Source organism: Centruroides vittatus, unplaced genomic scaffold, assembly GCF_030686945.1.
Source record: "Centruroides vittatus isolate TY-2023 unplaced genomic scaffold, ASM3068694v2 contig_250, whole genome shotgun sequence".
Taxonomy (NCBI): domain Eukaryota; kingdom Metazoa; phylum Arthropoda; class Arachnida; order Scorpiones; family Buthidae; genus Centruroides; species Centruroides vittatus.
In genome coordinates this window covers 887,119-909,056 of record NW_027121584.1, presented here as the reverse complement: position 1 = coordinate 909,056, position 21,938 = coordinate 887,119, and the positions used below count along the sequence as shown (strand labels likewise).

At 32.3% G+C, this 21,938-nt stretch overlaps 2 protein-coding genes across 3 annotated transcripts in view; one reads left to right on the top strand and one right to left on the bottom strand.

The window, feature by feature from the left end:
• nmdyn-D7 (nucleoside diphosphate kinase homolog 7) overlaps positions 1-7,621 on the bottom strand; it is a 49,597-nt gene extending 41,976 nt beyond the window's left edge. The window contains exons 1-2 of one of the 2 annotated variants that reach the window (XM_067265848.1): positions 7,499-7,621; positions 7,163-7,279 (exon numbers count right to left, since the gene is read on the bottom strand). In XM_067265848.1, coding sequence (XP_067121949.1) covers positions 7,163-7,276 — 114 coding nt within the window. In that variant the 5' untranslated portion in view covers positions 7,277-7,279; positions 7,499-7,621. Of the gene's footprint in view, positions 1-7,162; positions 7,428-7,498 lie in introns of those variants that run through there. The other variant, XM_067265850.1, reaches the window with a different exon arrangement.
• Positions 7,622-12,906: 5,285 nt separating this feature from the next.
• The window catches only part of Atg16 (Autophagy-related 16), an 80,981-nt gene continuing 71,949 nt past the window's right edge, over positions 12,907-21,938 (top strand). The window contains exon 1 of the mRNA XM_067265835.1: positions 12,907-13,053. Within this exon, the coding sequence (XP_067121936.1) occupies positions 12,942-13,053 (112 nt within the window). The 5' untranslated portion in view covers positions 12,907-12,941. The remainder of the gene's footprint in view (positions 13,054-21,938) is intronic.

Here is a 21,938-nt window from a genome sequence, read left to right as displayed (position 1 = left end):
ACTGTCCATCTGCTCTACCTGGGATCAGTAAAAGAGGCATTCATTACATCTTCAGTGTCTTCAAGTGGCACACTTATAAACTATATTTACTGCAGAAACTGAGTGCAGATGATCCAGATCAATAAATATAGTTTTATGAGTGTAGATTGATCTACAGTTTGTCAAAAACATATTTTTTTCTGTGACAAGGCTAATTTAATGTGTCCAGAGAGGTTAATTATCAAAACATACATTATTAGTCCTCTAAGGATCTCACATGGTACTTGGAATGATTGGATCATCCATCTGAATCTCTGTGTGCAACAGGATAACAATCACATTAAATATATCTGAACAGTTATTTTGCTTACAGTATGAGACATAAGAAATCTGTAGATTGTTATCTGACAATTTGTCCTATTCTCTATCCAGAATTTCCTTGTTTTTAATGTGCTCAGTTGTCTTGGCTGTTTGTCATCAACAACATTTTCTTGACTATCTTTCAATCTCTTATGCCATTCAAATACTTGAGTACATGATATTCAATCTTCCTCATTCACCTCTTTCAACAGCTGGACCTTTATTCAATTTTATGAGAAATTCCAGATTGACATTTTGTTTGATTTTTGAACATAATATGATTCTGGCAAACTACCCATAATATGTTCACTATAAAATGCTTGAGTATGCTTACAGAGTGGATTCTCTGCAGAAAATCTTCTGCTGGCAAAGCTTGGAGATAAATAATTACAACAATAAAGTTCTATTTAATTTTTTAATGTTTTGGATTTTTTCCACAGGTATATTATAGAATGCAATATTGCATCAAAGCATCCCACAGTTGAGGCTGCAAGGTTATATATCTGTTGTGTCCGTAAAATAAACGATTACTTGTTAACGTATATAATTAACTTTATTATAATACAAATGTAACTTTGTGATAATACAAACCATGTGCCTCCAGGTCTAAGTGTCACCACAGCTAATGCATGACTGACCAAAGACAAAGGAACATGACAAAGGTCAGAGGTACAGGGTTGCCTAACTAGGTCAAGAAACAATTCGATGTGGGTTATCTCCTGGAGATTTACATACATAACAATTCTCCCACGCTTATGTTGTTTAAAATTTGTTCATTTAAAGATTTAGGCATTGTACTGATCTTTGTATTTGCATTGATCATTGAGGCTCCAATTCATTTGAGTTTGTCATTGTTTAGCTAGATTCTCCCCCTCCTCCTCTGGGAGATATTCGGAAGCTGTTTTTGTCATTGTCTCATTTTTGTTGCGTAAAGTCATTACAGTTCCTTCGTCATAGCTAACTGTGCTTGGGTGTGGACTAGCACTAGCTGGGGATGAGTCTCCATTGTTTACTATGTCATTGCACCTGTCAATTTTCTTTTTCTTGAAGTCGAATCCTATCTGAATAGGATTTGTCTGTTTGTTAATTTCACACAGGTGTAGTTGATCATAATGCCTTTTTATTATGTATCCATCGTCAAGTTCAATTAAGTAATGTACACGACCTAGCCATTCAGCAACAATACCATATTTCCAAGGACCGGACGTTGTGTAATTTCTGGATTGTACACAATCTCCCACACAATAAAATTTGTAGAATATCGGTTGTTCGGTTATGTTCCTTTGGGAAGCTTGTGCCTGAGGTTTGAACAGATCTAATTTTATTCTTATTGTATGCCCTAATAAGTTTTTGCTGGACTTTTCCTGTTAGATAAGGGAGTTGTTCTATATCAGAATAGTAGTTCATGGAGCTTGTGATGTAGAGTACCACTTTCATGCTTCATACATTTGAGGTGTGTTTTTAAGGTGTGACAGTATCTTTCAGCCTGACCATTTGTGGCTGGGTGTCCCGGTGCTATTAAACTTTGACAGATTCCATTTCTTGAACAAAACTTGGAATTCTTGTGACTTAAAAATACTTGCATTATCATTTACTAAAATCTCAGGTAGACCAAATCAACCAAAGACTTCACGTAGAAAATGAATTGTGATGGATGTGTCTGGTGCTTTCTTTGTATAGAATATTTCTGGCCATTTTGATTTGGCATAAGCAACAATAAAGAAATAATGATTCATGAATGGTCCTGCATAATCGATGTGTACATGTTGCCAATTTTTTCTAGGCATTTCCCATTTGTGTATTGGGGCTTTTGTATAAGATCCATTCTGTAATTTATTGAAATTATCTTTAATGAGTGGAATTGGGTGGCATAAGTCATGCAAATGCTTGTTGACTGTTACCTTATCAATTGATGATTCTCTTCGAATGTCCTTGTCGGTGATAGTTTCAGTTAAGATATGTTTAACAACAGTGTCATGATAAGTATCATTGAGGCGTAATTCTTCCACATTTCTTGGGGTGAGGTGCATCCTATGGCTTTTATTTAGTCTGGAGACTTTTGGAGTCCTTCTGTTGATGAAATTTTGTTGACCTTAGTTGTATGGCTGAGTTCATTGATGTCAATCTTTAAACTTCGAATGCAATCTCTTCGTACTATTGCATTTTTTTTGGAAGGGAATGACATACAAGTCCTCTATATTGTAGTTACCACCATATATAGTTTTTACTTTTGCTACTTCTAGAGGTTTGAAAATGTCTCCTGTGTAACTGCAAATGGTCACTTCCATTTTTGCTATGGACACATTCAATTGTAAACGACTGAATTCATTGATACTGATGATGGTGACGTGACTGCCAGTGTCACATTCAAAATGGACTTTTGTACCATTAACGTAAATTTCTGTGAGGAGTCTGTCATCAGTTTCCCATTATATTAAAAAATATGTCTAGAAGGTTGTTTATATCAAAGTCAATTAAGCATTGTGACTAATATTGTGAATGTTATGATTCCTGTTAATTGTTGACATTTGTTTCCTTAAGGATAATATGCATATTTTTCCTGTATGGCCTTTTTTTTATGACATCGTTCACATTTCAGCCAGTCTTTGACTCTACAGTTTATTGATTTATGATTGTTTTTCCTGCAATGTAAGCATAGTCCTTCTAAATGAAGTTCTTTAAAGTTAAGTGGGTTTCCGCTGCAATCTTCTGTTCTGCTTCTGTTTCGATTTGATGGTTGTGATTGAGGATGTGAGCGTTGTTTAATTTGAGTATTTTTGGTAATTTTGTGAACAAGGTGGTTACTTTTATATGCTTCATCATTTTCAATTTTGGAAGCTTCTCAATTTCTAGAGTCTGTTCAAAGGTTAGGTCAGTTTATTGTAGAATTTTCTCACGAATATTGGAATCTCATAAACCACGTATGAATTGTACTCTATAATTGTACTCTACATGTATGAATTATACTCTATCAGATCTACGATGGATTTTATACAGTCCGCATTGTTACAACTAGACTTGAAATCTGCGCTTTTCGAGAGTTGTTTTAACAGAAGTCACATAATTTGAAATGGACTCACCATTATGTTGTATTCTGGACAAAAATTTATGCTGTTCTGTTAGGATATTCCATTTTGGTGTTAGGTGATTTTGTAGTAACTTCATTAATTCAGCAAAGGTTCGCCTAGGGGGAATTTCCAGTGCCATTAGGTTGGTCATAGCTGATAATGCTTTGGTTCAAAATAATTGATTAATATCATTACTTTAGCTTCTTAGTAATGGCATCTGTTCTGGTTAGTCCTTTGATTTTGAAAAAGTTGTCCAGTCGTTGGGAATAGTTTTCAAAGGTCTCGGAAGTTTTGTCATAAGTTTCGAAGGAGTGCATTTGGAGAACTCATTGAACTGATAGTTCTGGTTTCGTCTCCACCAATTGACTCTAGTTTCTTAATGAACACATTTAGAGTTGAAATTAATTCTGCAAGTTCACTCATTTTTATATCCTTTTTATCCTCATTGCCAATTTTATCCTCACCGCCAATTGTTGTGTTCGTAAAATAAACGATTACTTATTAACATATATAATTAACTTTATTATAATACAAATGTAACTTTGTGATAATACAAACATAATATGCGCCTCCAGATCTAAGTGTGACCACAGCTAACATACGACTAACCGAAGACAAAGGAACACGACAAAGGTCAGAGGTGCTGGGTCACCTAACTAGGTCAAGGGGCAATTTGGTGTGGGTTATCTCCTGGAGATTTACATACATAACAATATCTCAATCACTTTACGATTGTAATTTGTGAAAGATTTTACTCTTTCCCAGAGGGAGACATATGTCCCATTTGCTTCCTCTGCAAATGCCCATGTAAGTACATAAGCTGAAACTTGCCTAAACATAAGTTTAGATTTCAAATAGTGCTGGCATCAGCCCCATTAATAATGGGTCTGACTTGCAGTTTAAGATCTTGCATATTAAACTGTGGCTACAAAATCTTATATATACATGCCAAGCCATAAATAATTTTGCAACTTTAATGTGTCATAAAATATTCAAAAATTAACATATTGTTAATTTTTAAACACAGGGTGATTAAAAAGTCTTGATCCATTTTTGTGAAAATGGTAACAAAATCATTTGTATGCAGGTTGTGTGAAATATGCTGATCCAAGAGAGAATTATTGTTGTTTGCACATGTTTTAGTGAATTAATGTAGATAAAAATATAAACAAACTTCACTCAGAAATTCAGGATGTCTGCTCCTACCAGGGCCAATATCAGACTACTGGTTACGAAATTCAGGTGAACAGTTAATGTGCATGATACACAATGTTCCAAGAGCCCCATCATAATGGACAAAACAGTTGAAATGTAGAAACTGCAATAACATAGAGTCATTGTCATCAACCAGAAAGAAGATTAAGCTGGGTGCTCACTATGCCTCCAAATGTGGGAGATCCTTCATTACAAACTCATAAAACAAGCATAAAATGTACAAGTGTTATATAAGCTGGGTGGCATAGTCCTCTTTTGAGGAGAAAGAGTACTAAGCCACCGACCAAGCAATGTGTCACAATTTCTTGAAGGCTATGGAACAGAAGAATTTGATGGCACTTCTGTGTATGTTAATCCATTCAAACAGACACAAACCACAGCAGTTCTCTTTTCTTTGCTCACATGATTCACACAACTTACAAACAAATGATTTTGTTACCATTTATATAATTGGGAACTCAAGAAGTCTTTTTTTTCCTCCCTTGGCAACACTTAAACAATGATGATGTACTATTTTCTCAAACAATAAGTGTTCATTTAAAATGTTCATCACAATATAATCTGTTACATGCATTCCATAAGTTTTTCAAAGAAATATTGGGATATTAATGTACTGTATCTCTACGGCCAACAATCAGTTCAAAGTTTAAAGCCAAAGAAAGGATTCAAGATCAAAGGAAAGGCATTGCCGATAAGTCTAAAACTGCATGAAGTGAAGAAGAAAAATCAAATTAGTCTTGCAAAGTATTTGCTAAAGTCCAACTAAAGTCCTAAAGAAGGTTGTTTGAGCTTAACATGTCATTGTTATCTCTACATCAGATTTTCAAATAAGAATTAAAGCTTTTCTCCTATAAAATTTAAATATTACAGGAACTATCCAAGAAAAAATGAAATTCAGTATCTAGCTCACTGTAACATTATCTGCCATACGTGTGAAATGAAAATTCTAAGACTTGACAATATCCTCTTCTCTGACAAATGTCACGCCTTCTTGTCAAGATTCATACAATGTGATTTTAAATATATCTATTTTTTTGTTTTTGCACTAAATAGATAATAAGAAGTACTGGTATAGATAAACAGAATAGTTAAATTGCTACGATTAAAGACGAAATATTTTCTAGAACTAATACATATGAACCATACAGAAGGCCTAGACCAAAGCGACGGCAAACCCACAAACCATCGGTCACATGGCAACCCAAGCAACAACTTTAAGATACCCGAATCAAATATTTATGTTTATACACCTATATTACCGTGTATAGAAAACATATTTTCAATTTTGCATTAAAATAACAACAAGAAAAAACTCCGTCTAGACAGAATGACACTCAAAACACGTTACACCTAACCATAATCTGCGTATCCGTCATACCTCAGATACACAAACGATCTTCTCGTCGTTCAGAGATGAGAACCAAGCCTCTAGAAGTTCTTAATGCATTTTAATAAAAATCCCTTCAAACTTGGCCTATGCTAGTGTTGCCACCTTTACAAAATCACTGACCTGGACGGCAGGTCAGGTTTGTTCAAACAGAAGTTCCTGACGCATGCACAATGTCATTTTACAATGCAAAGAATAATGTGCATGCTGGTTCTAAATCAGTTACAGTTAGGGACTAGGAACTTGCATAGGAGTAACATTAAGGTGACCAACTGTCCTCTAGGGAGGACAGTCCTTCTTTTGTAAGTTCTGTCCTCCCTTGAAAAGTGTCCTCCTATATGTCCTCCTTTTTGATATTTGAAGACTAATCTGTAAATCTCCATATTTGATTGATGCCGAGCCAATCCATTGCATGTAATGTGATTTGATGTGTTTGTATTTGACATGACAGTTCAAGGCTCGGTACAGTGCAGCAAAATGACACACGTGCTCTGTGCAGGAGACCTTCAGAGAGTGCGCTGCATGCAAGTAGCTTTGTTTACTTCTTACCGAAACACAACACGACACATACGCATGCAGTAGAAATTATTATAGTGTATTATTGTTGCAATGAATAAAATGTTTCTTTTATTTACAATACTTTTTCCTTCAATTTATGTGTGTCCTCCTTTTCATTGTAAAAAAGTTGGTCATCTTAGTAACATACAAGCAAAAGAAAAAAAAGAAGTCAAGAGGCAGGTCGTGCATCACATGTCAGCATAAACAGAATAACATGGCAGAATGGCAGACGAGTTTCAGTAAGTGCGAGGACTTTTGTTGTTCAAATGGTGTAAATTTATAACAATATTTGCAAGAACTTTGTTTCATCCTAATTTCACAATTTCTACGAAATTCCCAGACAAAATTAATAGTTCACCCAGACAGTAAGTCAATTCCTGGACTGTCCAGGTGAAAACCGGACACTAGCCTACGCGTAGAACGGGAAAGCAACAAAACGGTCCACTTTCCAGATGTTCTTAAATGGGAAAATTTTACATTTACATTTTACTAGTCCAAAATTGTCCAAGAAAGCACTCGGTTACTTTCCGCAACACGTTTTGCGTGTGTGCATTTTAACGTAATCAATACAAACCTTAAACGGAGATAAACTCACCATTTCTATAGTTTCATCAATTGTAAAAAATGTAAAATAGAATTTTCTGAGTAAGCCGGATATGTTATCATACCATTCAGCAATGAATATATATTTATCTTCTTTATCCTCCATTATCTACAAGAAAAATATTAACAATTACTTATAAATTCTATGTAAGGTTAATAAGAATTTCATGAAATAAATCTTTTATTTCCATAGAATTTTCTTTTAGTAAGAAATATCTGCAATTATTTTTAAACTTGATATAAATAATTTGATTATTTCGATGGCGTAGCGGAATTATAATTAATATTTTATTATTCTGTTCCTCCCGTTTCATTTCAAACTTCTTACCAAAAAAATCGTTCGTTATTAATTTCGAAGGTGAAAAAGTATTATATATTTTAATTATAGTGATTCGAACTTCCCTCCTTACAAAAATTAAACGTAATCGAAGCTTCTAAGTCGGGGAAAAATCCCTAAAAATTTCCTGCGGAATATATATTTTTTATTTATTCGTTGAAAAATAATCGTAAATATTATTTATTTACAAATCTTATTTTAATAGAAAAAATAAATATGTGTTATGCGTGCAAATTATTGAGTTATTAAAGACGATCGTTTTACGTATTTTTCCCACAATGTATTGTATTTATTGACCGCTTTTATCGATGGAATTGACGTTATTGATTGTCCGAAGAGGGAATAAACGGGATTTTAGAAATTCAAAACCAATAACGTTATCACAAATGATTACAAATTTGTTTTGCGTTTAATAACGTTAATTTATTATTTTTAAGTTTTAAAGTTTAATTTTATTATCGTTCTGAGGGGACCGATTATGGGTACCTCTCTATAGTCGAAGTTGGCCAGAGTGGACAAAAGGATCAGTAGAAATAGAGGTGAGAAGAAATAAAAATCTTCGCAACGAAAAGTGATTTCCATTGAGAAATAACAGTTGAAGTTTACTGAAATTTTCAATACGTTCAAAGTTTATTAATTTTATTAAATCCCCAAAATTTCCCTAACTCAGATGTAAAATGTCATTTTTTTACGAATTCGTGTATTAAAATAAATTTATAAAAATGATTTATTTGCAGTTCTTACTTATAAAAAGAAGAAAATTATATTATATACATTACACAAGCATATTATTGATTTTTTTAATCGATTGTCTCACGTTTTTTCCCTCAACCTGTTGTTTTAAACTTTAATAATAGAAAAGTTTATATATATAATTTCAAAGGATTTACCGTATATGAAAAATTTTTAAAATAATTTTTAACTTTACTCAGTAGTTTCTTTAATAGTATTGACCTATACAATCAATAATTGATGTTATTTGCGGTTCCCCTTCTTATATTTACTCTTCGCGTGTATTTGAATATTACGTTTATTTATTCTCTTATCTTGGATAGTAAATACCTCCCCCTCCTTATATTAATGGTTTAATTGAGGCTGTAAAGAAACAGGATGATCAGTCGCCATTTTCGATCGATCGATCGATCGCGGTTACTGCAAACGTTTACTAGTTACATAAGAGTAAACAAATGTTGCTTATTCGTCGTTATCTTTTCGTGAAGATCCGATCATTTAAACAGCTATCGTGTTTATACATAATAATAATAATAATAATAATAATAATAATAAAGTATTATTTGTTTTTTCAGGATGAGAGATATTTAAATGTTTTTGATGTTGATCATTTAATCGTAGGCCCACCGGTGGCAGAGTAGATAAAACCTCTCAACACTGGTCGTAGGCCAACGGGCTGACAATATGGAGTTTTCCGGTTTTCTTCGCTTGTCTAACATGAATAGAGGCCAGTTTCCCATAGAAAGTTCTCCCGGAAAGCACCCCCTTCGTCAGATTACCCATGTGCTACGTTGTCTTATTCCATTAACGAACCAACAAACAACCTTTAATCACAGGCATTAAGAGAAACTCCATTCACATCACGGGTGTGTTCAGATCCACAAGAAGAATAGTAAGCTGCTAAGGGACAGTAACCCCTTTAAGACGACCATTCCTAAAACTTAGAAGGACTGGTCATCTTAAAAATCTTTTATATATTTGTCCTTTGAAAAGGGAGTGATGAAAATATAATGGATAAGAGTAGTTTACTATCCAACAGTAATATCAACCATTAGTAAGTAATACATTGTATATATAATAACAGTACATAGGATACTGTATAGCAATACAGCAAAAACGATTTTAAAATGACTATATATTGATTAACACTACATTGCGAGAAAGTTTATTTATTAACACATCATATATAATTCTGTGTTGTGTACTGTACTGTACGTACATAAAAATGTAATGCGTAAAGTCTTAAATGTTTGATTTAAAGTAATCTAAAATGCACACTTGCTATTTCTGTTTTAACTTTTTTGAAAAGATGATGCCTTCAATATTTCTCTATTTGGCCAAACAGAGCCAAAGGAATTCCAAAATTCAGCTAAATTATACCAGAATATTTCGTCATTTGTTACCTTTTAATCTATCAATGGAAAGACTAAATTCATTGGTTTAGTTGTACTTAAATAAAAATAAATAGAAATAAGAATAAAGCATAGGCTAATTTATTGTTGAGGATATTACAGCAAGTTATATTTATTCTCTGGGATAGGACTGAATGAGAAAAAACAGACGTTGAAGATGGAAAAACTTGAGCCGAACTTTTAAACTAACGGTAAACATCCATGGTTTCGATTTCATCATACCACCAGGGATGATGAAACCAGTTACCTCAAAGAGAGCATTTCACACAAAGGGATAATTGGTATAAGTGGCCATTGGTCGGATCATCCCTCGTCAGAGATGGCGTAGGGGCTCTTGCGTATGTGGGTGGTGTCGTAGGAGGCAGAGAATACAAAAGTGCCTTACATAACCGTTTTTTAGAAGCAAGAGTTTTCTTACAAGGTAACGAAGAGTCCTTGCCAGTTGAATAAAGATGACAAAAATCCCGAACTTTCGGTTACAATGTTCCGCGTCGTAAAGGTTCGTCCGTGGGGCGGCCCCAGGGCAGCGGCGACTTGACTTGGATTGTTCTTCTTGACACACGCGTGAAGTTTTGCAGGATCTTCCGCCGTCTCTCGGGGCGGCACTTAAAAGGATGAGGCGACGGTGATGACAACAATCAAGAGGTTACAACTATTAAATATAATATCTTAAAAAGTATATTTATACATTTGTAGGCGTGGCTGTGTGCAGCATTCTGAGAAGGAGAAATTACACGCTATAAGACATGCGGGGAAGCAGTCAAGTTAGCAGGGAGAGGAAAGTAAGTGGGAAGACGTAGTGCGAAAGGTGCCGGACAGATGCCCACTAGATACAACATATGTATATTACGTAACAGATCGAAGAGGGGCGAAAGCCCGAAACGCGTCTATGTAAAGATTATGGATTAAATAGATGAATTTGCCAAGTATCTATAAATTCACCAAGTCGTGACACCAAACAAAAAATAATAATAATAATAATAAAGGAAAAAACCCTTCTGTCTTGTCTTTGAATATCGGAATTTTATAGAATTTTATCTCCGCATCTTCTAATTGGCTGGGCTTCCCCTTTCCCGTTCTCCGATTGGTCTCTCATCTGTCTCCAAGTGGAAAATTGAGACCAGTTCGGATCGCGAGCCCGAGACCTTTCTAGCGACCCGAACTGGTCTCTTCGACTCTGACCGAGATTACCGATAGAACTAACTGTAAGACACCCTCGCTCATATTTTCTCTTGTCATTTCCTTGCGTTTTAATTTATAAATATTTTCCTTTCTTCGATTGTATATGAGCGATGGTGTCAAAGTCCGGCGTCGCCGTCTCTGACACAGGTAAACTCGACGTCTTGCAGAATCGGTTCTTTGTTCCGCGTTGCGTTAATCATTCATTACAAATTGTTGTAAAACCTTTTGAGATTCGAACTCACTTTGGGGCCTCACAATAACTAGACTGATTATACGTTACTGAACAAGACTCTGGATATTTGATTGAAGTACTTGTATCGTAGACATCTCTTTCAAATGAGTCTCACATTGTAAGTTTAGATTTAAATGTCAAGCGAAAAATTCTATATTACTTGCACTTACCCGTCAAGAATTAATAGAGTATATAAGCATTGAATGGCAGTTTTGTTATTTGTAAACAGAGAAGAAACTCTGTTTAGAAATAACAAAACATATGAAAAAAATACAAAACAAAAAATAATTAACTAAAAATGCACAAAGGACTACCTATTGAGAAACTCTATTGCATTTCACCATTGTTTCGTTATTTTTACAACCGTAAAAGCAGCGATACAGTAAATTACCTTTGTTTAAATACTAAGGCTTAAAGTTTGAAGTAGTGAAATACAGTAGTTAGTTTGTTCCTTGAAATTCAGCTATCTTGAATTTATCGCAGTGCATCGTAACTTTTCATCGCGAATATCAGGAGTACCCAAAGTGGAACTTATAAAAATTCACTTGTCATACATGACGAAAAATGTTTAATATATATTTTTATTAATAAAAATATTGAACAAATAGAAATAAAGTTAATTTGAATGAAACGAATTTGTCTGCATTTGATAACATAAACAGTATGTAGAAGGCTGAAGAACTAATGAAATAACAGCAAATTTCTGGTACAGCAATTTGCTGTTATTTAATATCTAAATTTCTGCAGGTTAAATTCAAATATCATAAAATTAGACTGCGTATCGATGACCATTTCTTTGCAGTTCATTGTCTTCCTTTATTGGCAATACCACGAAATTCATATCATAACTTGCAATTTAATTGTTTATAATCATGACTTAGTTGTTGAATTTTTGCGTATATTTTTCAAATTAAAATAAATTATGTATATATATATATTTGTCTGATAGTTACGAAGTTTTCATATTCATTCTGTGGATCTTGTTTTGTTATATTTTTACGACTGAATCTCTGTAACTTATTTCAATTTTATCATTTACATTTAAAACATGCTATATATTTACATGACCATTGTAGATGTGTCAAGACATAAGAAACTAAAAATGCAACACAATATAAATTTTTCGGCGGGTTATCTGCCATGGATACGTTGGGCTTCATCCTTAACCACCCAGCCATCCCATTGTAGATGTAGACTTAGCTAAGCTCACAGTGTGTACGGAAAAAAAGGACGTGTCAGTGCACACAGGGCGGAAAGAGTAAAAATACAAAAAAAAAAAAAAAAAAAAAAAAAAACTGCAGTCTGGATTTTATTCTCAAATGGCTTCTTGTTCATTGCTTACAAGGAAGCCATATAGTCCTCTTTCTTTTCCTTCGTATATTATATGAAAAAAGAAATTAAGAAAAAAGTTTGACGCAGTTTCAGGAATTTCTAATCATACTACAAACACAACAATAACACAAAACGAACAATAACAGATACCAACGACAGCCGAAGTAAAGAAGAAAGAACATCACACGTAATCAATCATCTCTTTTCTCTCTTCTTTAATGACCGTTCTTATGATATTATTCTGTCTTTGTGGTTTTTGTTACGGTAAAAAAAATTAAATAATCAAAATAAAAAAGGACGCACGGCCTAAATTATAATGGATAGACTTGTTACAGTGACACATTTCTCATATATTAAAATCTTCTAGAAAATGTAATCAAATTTATTTTTAGCTTCGATAGATTATTAAATTTACTTTTTGTTTATGTTTTCATTGTCTACGTGAAATTTGTTAAGTTAAATAAATATAAAACCGATAAAAACAAGATGGGGAGTGGCAACACGTACTTAGTTACTTGACTTAGTTGGCACGTGCTGGTGAGTGATGGCGGACGGAGATGGAGCTTTCGTATGTGAGTGGAGACGTCAAATTTTAAAAGAATTTCAGAAAAGACATCAGAGGGAGAATGGACTGTTTGAAGACTTATTCGCACTTTGTAAGTTTATATTTTCTATTTATTTTTAAATAATCCTTCTCGATTGTAACTTTAGTAATATTTAAAAACCGAAACTAATATTAATTAATAGAATTTTTATCGATAAATGAGATTGTTTCTTACGAGATTGCACGACAGAATTTATAACACAGACGATCCATTTCACAATAAAACAAGGCTGAGTGTCAGTCAAGGTAAAATAACTGTTGATCTAATCTATGACATTTTTAACGTTTGAAGATCTCAAGGTTTGTAGGCAAAATATATCTTCTGCATGGCAAGCTGATGATAAAAATATAACATTTCTGGAGGAACCAATAGTGAGTACAAATCAGTCTGGAGTATTATCATAAATTCGTACTTCTTATCTGTCAAATTAAACAATTTCATTTTTACTAGTAGCTAAACAACAATTAGTGGGGAGTTTTAATATCAGAAGTCAAAATGTTTGCTTTCTAGATTTTAACTAGTTTTTTTTGTTTGATTGAACATATACAGTCAAACTTTGTTATTACAGACTTGACTTGGATAGGTGGATAGCATGCATGCAGGTACACACACACATAGCTGTACGGGGTGGAAAGGGATGACACTTTCCACCCCTAACTCTTGGCCACTCCCCGCTGCTATCCTCGTAAAAGTTTAAAAGTAAACATGTAAAAAAAGTCAAAGCAGATGAAACAGAAAATGGGCACGTCAGACTCAAATGCTAGAATACTATTTGATCGGCCACAAGGTAAAGAAGAATGAAGTTTAATATTTGTTCTTCTTCTGCTGTTTATTTATTTCTTTTTATTGAACCTTGACATACGTGTTACTGATCTGCGTATGACATGCAAGGAGTGCTTTATCAATACGACAGCTCCTTGTACTGTACAATAATATGTTGCTAGTGATGTTGGGGTTATTGTGTTTTTTACATTATCTACTTTCCTATACTATGTCTATGCAAGCTATCGGCGATGTGAATGACCCGTGCTTGGGAATTTCTGTTATGTCCTTGCACACGCCATTATTATGGTCTAGTTTTCTGGTCCTGGCCATGAGCTTTGGTCTTTGTATGTAAATTAACTTGGATATCAATTAATATTTATTAGCAAAAAGGAAGAATCCTGTTGCAAGGGGCAGTTACATATATCAAATAACATTCAATGTATCTTCATTAAACTGCTGATTTCTACATTAGTTAATTTCTAACAATTTTTTTGACTTCAATAATTTTTAACACAATTACCACAATAAAATATTGACTTGGATATCTCAGACTTGGTTACGGCAGGTATTTGGTTATAACAGATAATTTTTTTTCCAATGAAAAATCAACTTATATAGCTTATATAATGAACTCTGGTATTTATGAGAAAAGAGGGTGACACTGAGAAAGATAACTGCAAAAAGGAAACAAATTACTATTGGTATAGGTATGAAATTTTACATTATTAAAGAAATTTAGTTTGAAAAAACCAGTCAGAGTTTGTGAGGAATCCATTTACTTAAACAAACTATGAGCACAGTTTGGCATAACAGAAAAAGTTGAAAAGGTTATGAAGAAGCAAAAACAGATTGGAAATGACTTTGTGCATGTACTTATGAGAATGTTTAAGAAGCTTTTTTGAAGTGGTTTTAGTTAACAAGCTTGCAAAAATCTCATATAAATGAACTTTTCCTTTAGGGAAGAGCTAAAGAATTTACATGGATATGTGAGAACCGGAAGCCCCCTGTTCTCCCCCTTATATTTCTATAAGATTTGAGTAAAGTTTTACTTTAATTAAATAATTATTAAAATAATAATTCTTGCAAAAACATGTAAAGGCAAGAAGGAAGTGCTGACAAAGACTGATAACAACATGAAAACATTTTGCCCCCCTCTCTCATAGCAACTGTTAAAATATTGTTTGAAAGGTCCTAATTTTTATACAGATTGTTGATAAATAAAATTCTAATCAAAATACTATATTTATTTGGATGTAAGAGGACCACAAACAATTAAATTTTGTAAATTAAGAAAGGAGAGGATTTTATCCCCCCTTTTGTAAAAGGATGTAAAGTTCCGTTTTTAAGATCGTTATTGATGACTAAACTGTTTGACGTCAAGTGTTTTACTCCTTTATTTCCCAAATGATGTAAGACTGAAAGGTTTTGATTGGGTAAAGCACAAGAATATTATCGAAATTCGCACCCAAATCGGAGAGTCCAGCCACAGTCTCTGAAGTAGAAACAAAGGTTGGTCCTCCAATATAGATACGAGTCCGTCAGTAGCTTCAGAAGTAAGCACATATAGGAGCTCCAAATAAAATAGAAGTTCGTCGATTGTCTCCACATAGAGTAAATATGAGATAAGTCTCTTCATACAAAAGTGCCTAATTATTAAGTGGAAGATAAAGGCTTAAATTTATGTGCCAACAGAAAACATCTAGATTCATCAATAAATGAGGTATTATGATTGTAGATCATTTTGTAAACTCTCTCTCTCGGTGATAGGAATTAGATTAAGATAGATATAGATCCGATTGAATATGTTACATTTATCCTTTGTATTCACTTTTATTTGTTTAATTAAATATATAATTGTTATTGTTTATAATGCTGTTCTCTGACTCATATTTTAGTAAGTCTTTCCAAACTTACCCATCGTCCCTCCCACTTGTTATTCCGCGAGATAGATTTTAAATACGCATGGTTATCCGCATTCTAAGATTGATAACCTGGTGTCAGGAGAAGCAAACTTTCAGGGGTTTTGTGAACACCTGATAAATAAATAAATATCTTTAGGAAGCCGTTCTGAACTTTGGGTAACTGTTTAGAACAGGATCCGTAAGCGGTGAACAGGTTTTACATAACTTGTCAATCACCCTGGCAAGAACTCACAGATGCTTAACGACAATTCCTCTAAATGTAGCAAAAGATGCCATGGTCAATTTAAACATATTGTCAGATAACTTCCAAAGATGTGTGCATAGGCATAGGCAGTATTAATTGATAGAAATGTTGTGAACAATTGGATTTTCTCAACTTTACCATATTTGTTGAAGCCATAAGAAGCAAAAATGTTTTAATGCTGATGAGAGTAAACTATTCTATTGTTTACTCCCAGACAAAATAATGTGTTTTAAGGGATCTATTGTGGAGATAAGAAAAGCAAGTAATAATTAATGGTAATCGATGGTGCAAATATGAATAGAAATGAAAAGTTGCATTGGTAATGATTGGAAAATTTGTACATCCTCATTGCTTCAGAAAAACTGAAACTTTGGATTGTGCATTTAATGTGAAAGCATGAATGACAACTGAGAGCTTCACAAAATGGATGAAAAGATGGTTCAAAGAAGGTAAACATAAGTGCTTTTTATTGTAAGCAACTGTCCTGCATGTCCCAAAATTAAAATCCAGATGCAATAATTTTCATATTTTTTACCATCAAATTTGATATTTTGTTTACAACATATGTCAGGTAGTGAGACGTATAGACAACACCGAAGAAAGTACAAATTATGGTAGTTCTTTCCATTCAATCTAGGCTGATGCTTTGAGAAATGCAAAAAGATATGTAACACAAGAGACAATTGCAAACTGTTTGAAACAAGCTGACTTTTTGACCTCGGCTCACAAAACAGAAACAGAATTTGATACTGATGACATTGCATCAGATGAGGACAACCTGCCTTTTTCAATTTTTGCATCAAAGGGTATTAGCTTCAATGACCACATTACATTTGATAATATTGAAAACCTTTCAGAACTTCAACAGAAGAACTTTCAGAACTTCAACAGAAGAAGACATCATAAAATGATAACATCTAATATATAATTTACACTATCTCTTCAGTAGGTTCTGATGTCAGTACTTCTAAAGATAGAAAAGAGGCAGTCTCTTACATTTTTACGTGTCAAAAGTGCACTTTACACTCTTTATCATTATTTGTTTAGGAGCTCCAAATAAAATAGTAGTTTGTCGATTGTCTCCACATAGAGTAAATATGAGATAAGTCTCTTCATGTGACAGCATGGTTTCCAATAAAACATCTTGTAGCAACATTACAGCCTCTATATGTTTATTATTTGTTTATTGACTTTAATTTATTATTATTTATGTATTTTACTTTAATCCAATTTTATTGATGTTTTTCTTTCATATATCATGAACCTGGCTATTTAAATGCTTTCCTTTTTTGATAAAATCACTCATTATTTAGGAAAAAAATCCCAAGACTCCAGAAAACCATCTGTGTCTAAGTAAAAATGTGACTGACTTAAATCTTTAGATCAATCATCCCTTTGGCCCTCCTTACTTTCCTTATTATTCCCCATGCTACAAGGGTCTCAGCTTAAGTACTGCATGTGTAGCATGTGTAGCAAAATTACCAAAGAACTATCCTATCCTGTCACCTGTAAAATAGGCACAGTTGGTAATGATCAAAGGCAGTGTTACCATTTCTGTTTCTTCAAAATAAACCAGATACAGGATCAAAAAAGACTAAAATAAACCATTTTAAAAACAATGAAAAATAACACCCCTGAGGTAAATTAAAATATTATCTACAATACAGGAAAAATATTGGTGTACTTTCAAACAGATTTTTATTCAATTCAAAGTTATTTACAGTAAAACAAGAAATAAATTGAGGAGACAAAGATAATTAGTTGGCCTAGATTGTACTGATACATAAATTTTAACAAACGGAAAGAAGTAATGAAACAGCACGAGTCTCTCTCTACCTTTAAACAAAGAAAACTATACAAAAAGTATGTACTGTACATAGCATACATTCATACCATTTGGCATTTTTTGGCAGACATTTAATGAAAAACATTCTTTATTAGTACTTTTGGAAGCTAATAAAAAAACTTTTAACAGTTTCTGTTGAGAGTTTGTTACAAATGTTCATTTTAATTAAGTTAATTTTCTAAAAAATTTTTTTGCACTGAATAGTGATAATACCAATAAATATAAAATAAACCATCCCAAATCTTTAAATTTTCAATTTTCTGTCATTTCAGTAAATGTTGAGAGTTTGTACTGATATTTATCGACCAACTTTTCATTTTTATATCATTAGTAATTCATTTTTACATCTTTCATTTATCTATTCCCTTCACTAAGTAAATAGACTAGTCCCTGCCACTGTGCATTTTTAGTCTGGTCAATATTTGTGAAATGATATATTTGTAATCAGTAGGTAGTCATGCTTAGCATAAACGAGAAATTTTTGTTTTCAGTACTTCACAAATATAAAATGCTACTTTATCAGAACTGACTGATAAAACAGTTGTTTAGGGTCGATTTACACACAACAGTGACGTGCTGGCACAGTGCAGTAAGCATCAATAAATATCACACATAGTCAATCAGAATTTCATGTACAACACTTGTATGATTGACAGAATACAGATCGTGTGTCGTAGATGAAACTCTGATTGGTTATGTGTGATATTTATCGATGTTTATGCACCAAACGGTCACTGTGCCGGCACGTCACTGTTGTGTGTAAATCGACCCTTATTGTTATGATTACCATAAGTATCACATTTTTGGTCAGTGATAATTCATGTGTTAATTGTTTATTGAAAAAAACAAATTACTTTTTTGTTGTTAAATTGACATATAATGTTTTATAAATATTTTTAAAATTCAAATTTTAAACAATGTAAAACAAATTTTTTTGTTCCATGTGATAATGATCTAATATTGACCTAATTTGTAAATAGGCTTCAAGTAGCTCTATAAATAATGTTATTTATAGAGCTATAGGACAAATAAATCAATATTAGAAAAACACGAATGGATTTTTATGAAACATTATACTGTTTGAATTTTTATATTGTGTGTATAACAAAATAAAAAAATCATTTTTGTTTGATAAATAGCAAAATAAAAACAAGTAGATATTTACAAAAAATTATGAATATTTAGATGAAATTAGAAGAATTTATAAAGGTTTTTCTTCATAATAACTTTATTATTTATTAAACTGTATATCAAATTTTCCTGGAAATGCATAATATTTTGTTTGATATTTATCACAAATGTTACTTGTCACAACAATAAGTAAGGCGTTGTCTCTATAAATATTAAATTTTTGATAGAGATCTTGTTTTTAGAGAATAGAGAACTAAAAAAGAACTTTTTTTGGTAATTGAATGTTTATTTTATTCATTTATTTATTACATCAAAGGGAATCAGTTTCCATAACTGGGAGATATTGCAAAGAAAATAATTTTAACATCAAAATACTGACACATCAGCTATTAAGCAAAATAATTTAGTTGTACAACTATTTTAAAACTTTTACCGTATTTTTATGAAATGACTGACATGTCAGTCTATCCAGCGAAGATCATATCATCAGATATTTTCGTATGGTAAAAATTGGTATGCCAGTTTATCCCAGGGGAATGCCAGCATGCCTGAGGTTATAGATCCCTCTCTAGAGGGTGCATTAAAAAAACAAACCAGTTATATCACATGAAAACAAGTGAGTTTTTATTCTAAAACTGCGAAACTGTTAGCATTAAATCAAAAACTGCAATTATATGTTTAATTTCTTCATTTTGTCTTCTTTCTAATGACACAAAATACTCTTGGAATTCTAAATGTGCTTTTTTTTTATGTGTATTTTATTGTTATTCAATTCAAAGATACAAAAATTAACATATTAATTTTAAGAAACTAGCTATAAATTATCTCAGCTTACACCAATTAACATGAAATTTGAGAGGAAGATGGTCATTGCAGCCCAAACTAATTAGCTGCTGCTGCTACTAATGTCAATAAGTCCTTAATTGTTTTATTGCAATGTTATTATTTTATTGTACTTGGAAGAATGTTTTCTTTAATGTTTAATTAATAACATTAAAGAAAACATTCCTAGTTTTAGATTTGTTACTTTTGTTAGATATGATTAATTTTATATTTTATTTGCAGTTTAACTGGCATGCTGGTAACCCTGGGGTTTTTGGCATGCTGGTCTTCTATGTTTATATGCAGCATCCCAGTCATTTCACAAAAAGTCATATAACAAATTTTGTTTGTTCAAATATTCATTTTTGACAGTTCAGTGAATAATAATTGAAAATTGTGTTCACTATTTTAACTGAAATTCACATTTGACATTATTTTTATGAAGTTTTCATGACATTTCACATTTAATGGCAATATGGTACAGAGAAATTTGTTTCAAGTTAAAAAAAATTACATAAATTCTTATTAAATATGATTATTAATGATTCATATCTTACAATTATCTATTTTAATTTCAATTCTATTTATCTACTTATGAATGCAAAGTTGATTCATCCAGTGGTCACCAACATAATTTTAAGAAATAATCAAAGATCTGTAGTATAGGACTGAGGAGAGCAGAAGGCCTGAAATGCATTTCCTGTTATAATAAAGTTGGAATAGTCAATTATTGGTGTGTCCCTTGTGTGATTTGTTCTCTCCAGTAAAATTCATACTTATAAATAAGGGATATATCAAGAAAATGAGTAACAATTAAACAACACAAATTTATTAATTTCTTTAATTTTATCAATTTTTCTTTATTTTCCTCCAAGTGTCAAGAAATCAGATGTGTATGTTGAATATAGCTTGTGATGGAAAATGCATCAAAATATCACATATATAATATATATGGAATATTTCTTATAGAAGAAAGCATAAATATGTTTTTATGATGTTGCTAACAATAGTTTATTCTCCAATTTACAGAAGTATCAGAGACAAAAACAAAGAATGTACAGGTATACCTCGACTTACGTCCCTCTCGAGTTACGTCGTTCTCGATTTTACGTCGTTTGTCAAAAAAGTATACGGAAAAATAAAAATCAAGTTTAAGTCAGTTTATTCGACTTTAAATCCGTCCGCTATAAACATTGAAGTCGTAATATCACTAGAAAAGCGTTGAAAGCACATAAAATCATATTAAAATATGTACATTTACAGTAAATGTTAATACAATCATCATAAATCCTAGGGAACGAACCATGAAAACATCTGTGTTTCTGTGTTGTTGTCTTATTTAGCGGTCTTTAAGTGCTCATTATTGGCGTTTCCTCCATTATTGGCGTTTAGTTACAATGTAAGTCGTAGTTTCGACTTACGTCGTAACTACACAAGTAAATTCGACTTATGTCGCCTCTCCTGGAACCAATTACCGACATAAGTCAAGGTATACCTGTATTGTGATTTATTACTTGTTTTTTAATTGAAAATTTTTGTGTGTAATTTTTAAAAGAAATCTCTTTGTTGTGTATTATAATGTGTATTATATGCTGTACCATATTGTAAATATAATGTTTGTGGTACAGCAGATTGTAACAAACAGCTGCTTTGAATGTTACTACATATAAAGCAGCTGTTTGTTAAAAACTGTATTTGATGATCACAAAGCAGTATATTAAACATTTTATATATTAATATGGTAGGTTGAATTGGGTTTTAATTACATTTTCAGAAATTAATTAGGTGTTTTGGATTGACACTATAATGCATTAAATTTTCCCATTTAAAATACTAGGAAAAAGACTCCCAAATAGTTAACGTCCGATTTCAATAAAATGCTTTAATTAATGTTTATTCTTAAACTTTTGCCAGTTATAGTGAAATTTATAGCTTTCAAATTAATAAATATGAGATATAAATATGAATTATTTTAGTATATCTTTAAAACTATGAAAACAGTTTTTACATGCAGTCCCAAATAATTTCAGTTTCTGAGGCTCATCAGGTTTCAAACAACAAGTTTTTTGATGTTTGAAAGAATAAAATGGTTTCTTTAAACATCAAAAAATTTGAATCCATTGATTCAAAATCATTCAAAATCCATCTAATTCTAAAAAATTAAAGCGGATGAACAATGTTCTCTCGTTATTTCTTTTTTAATCTA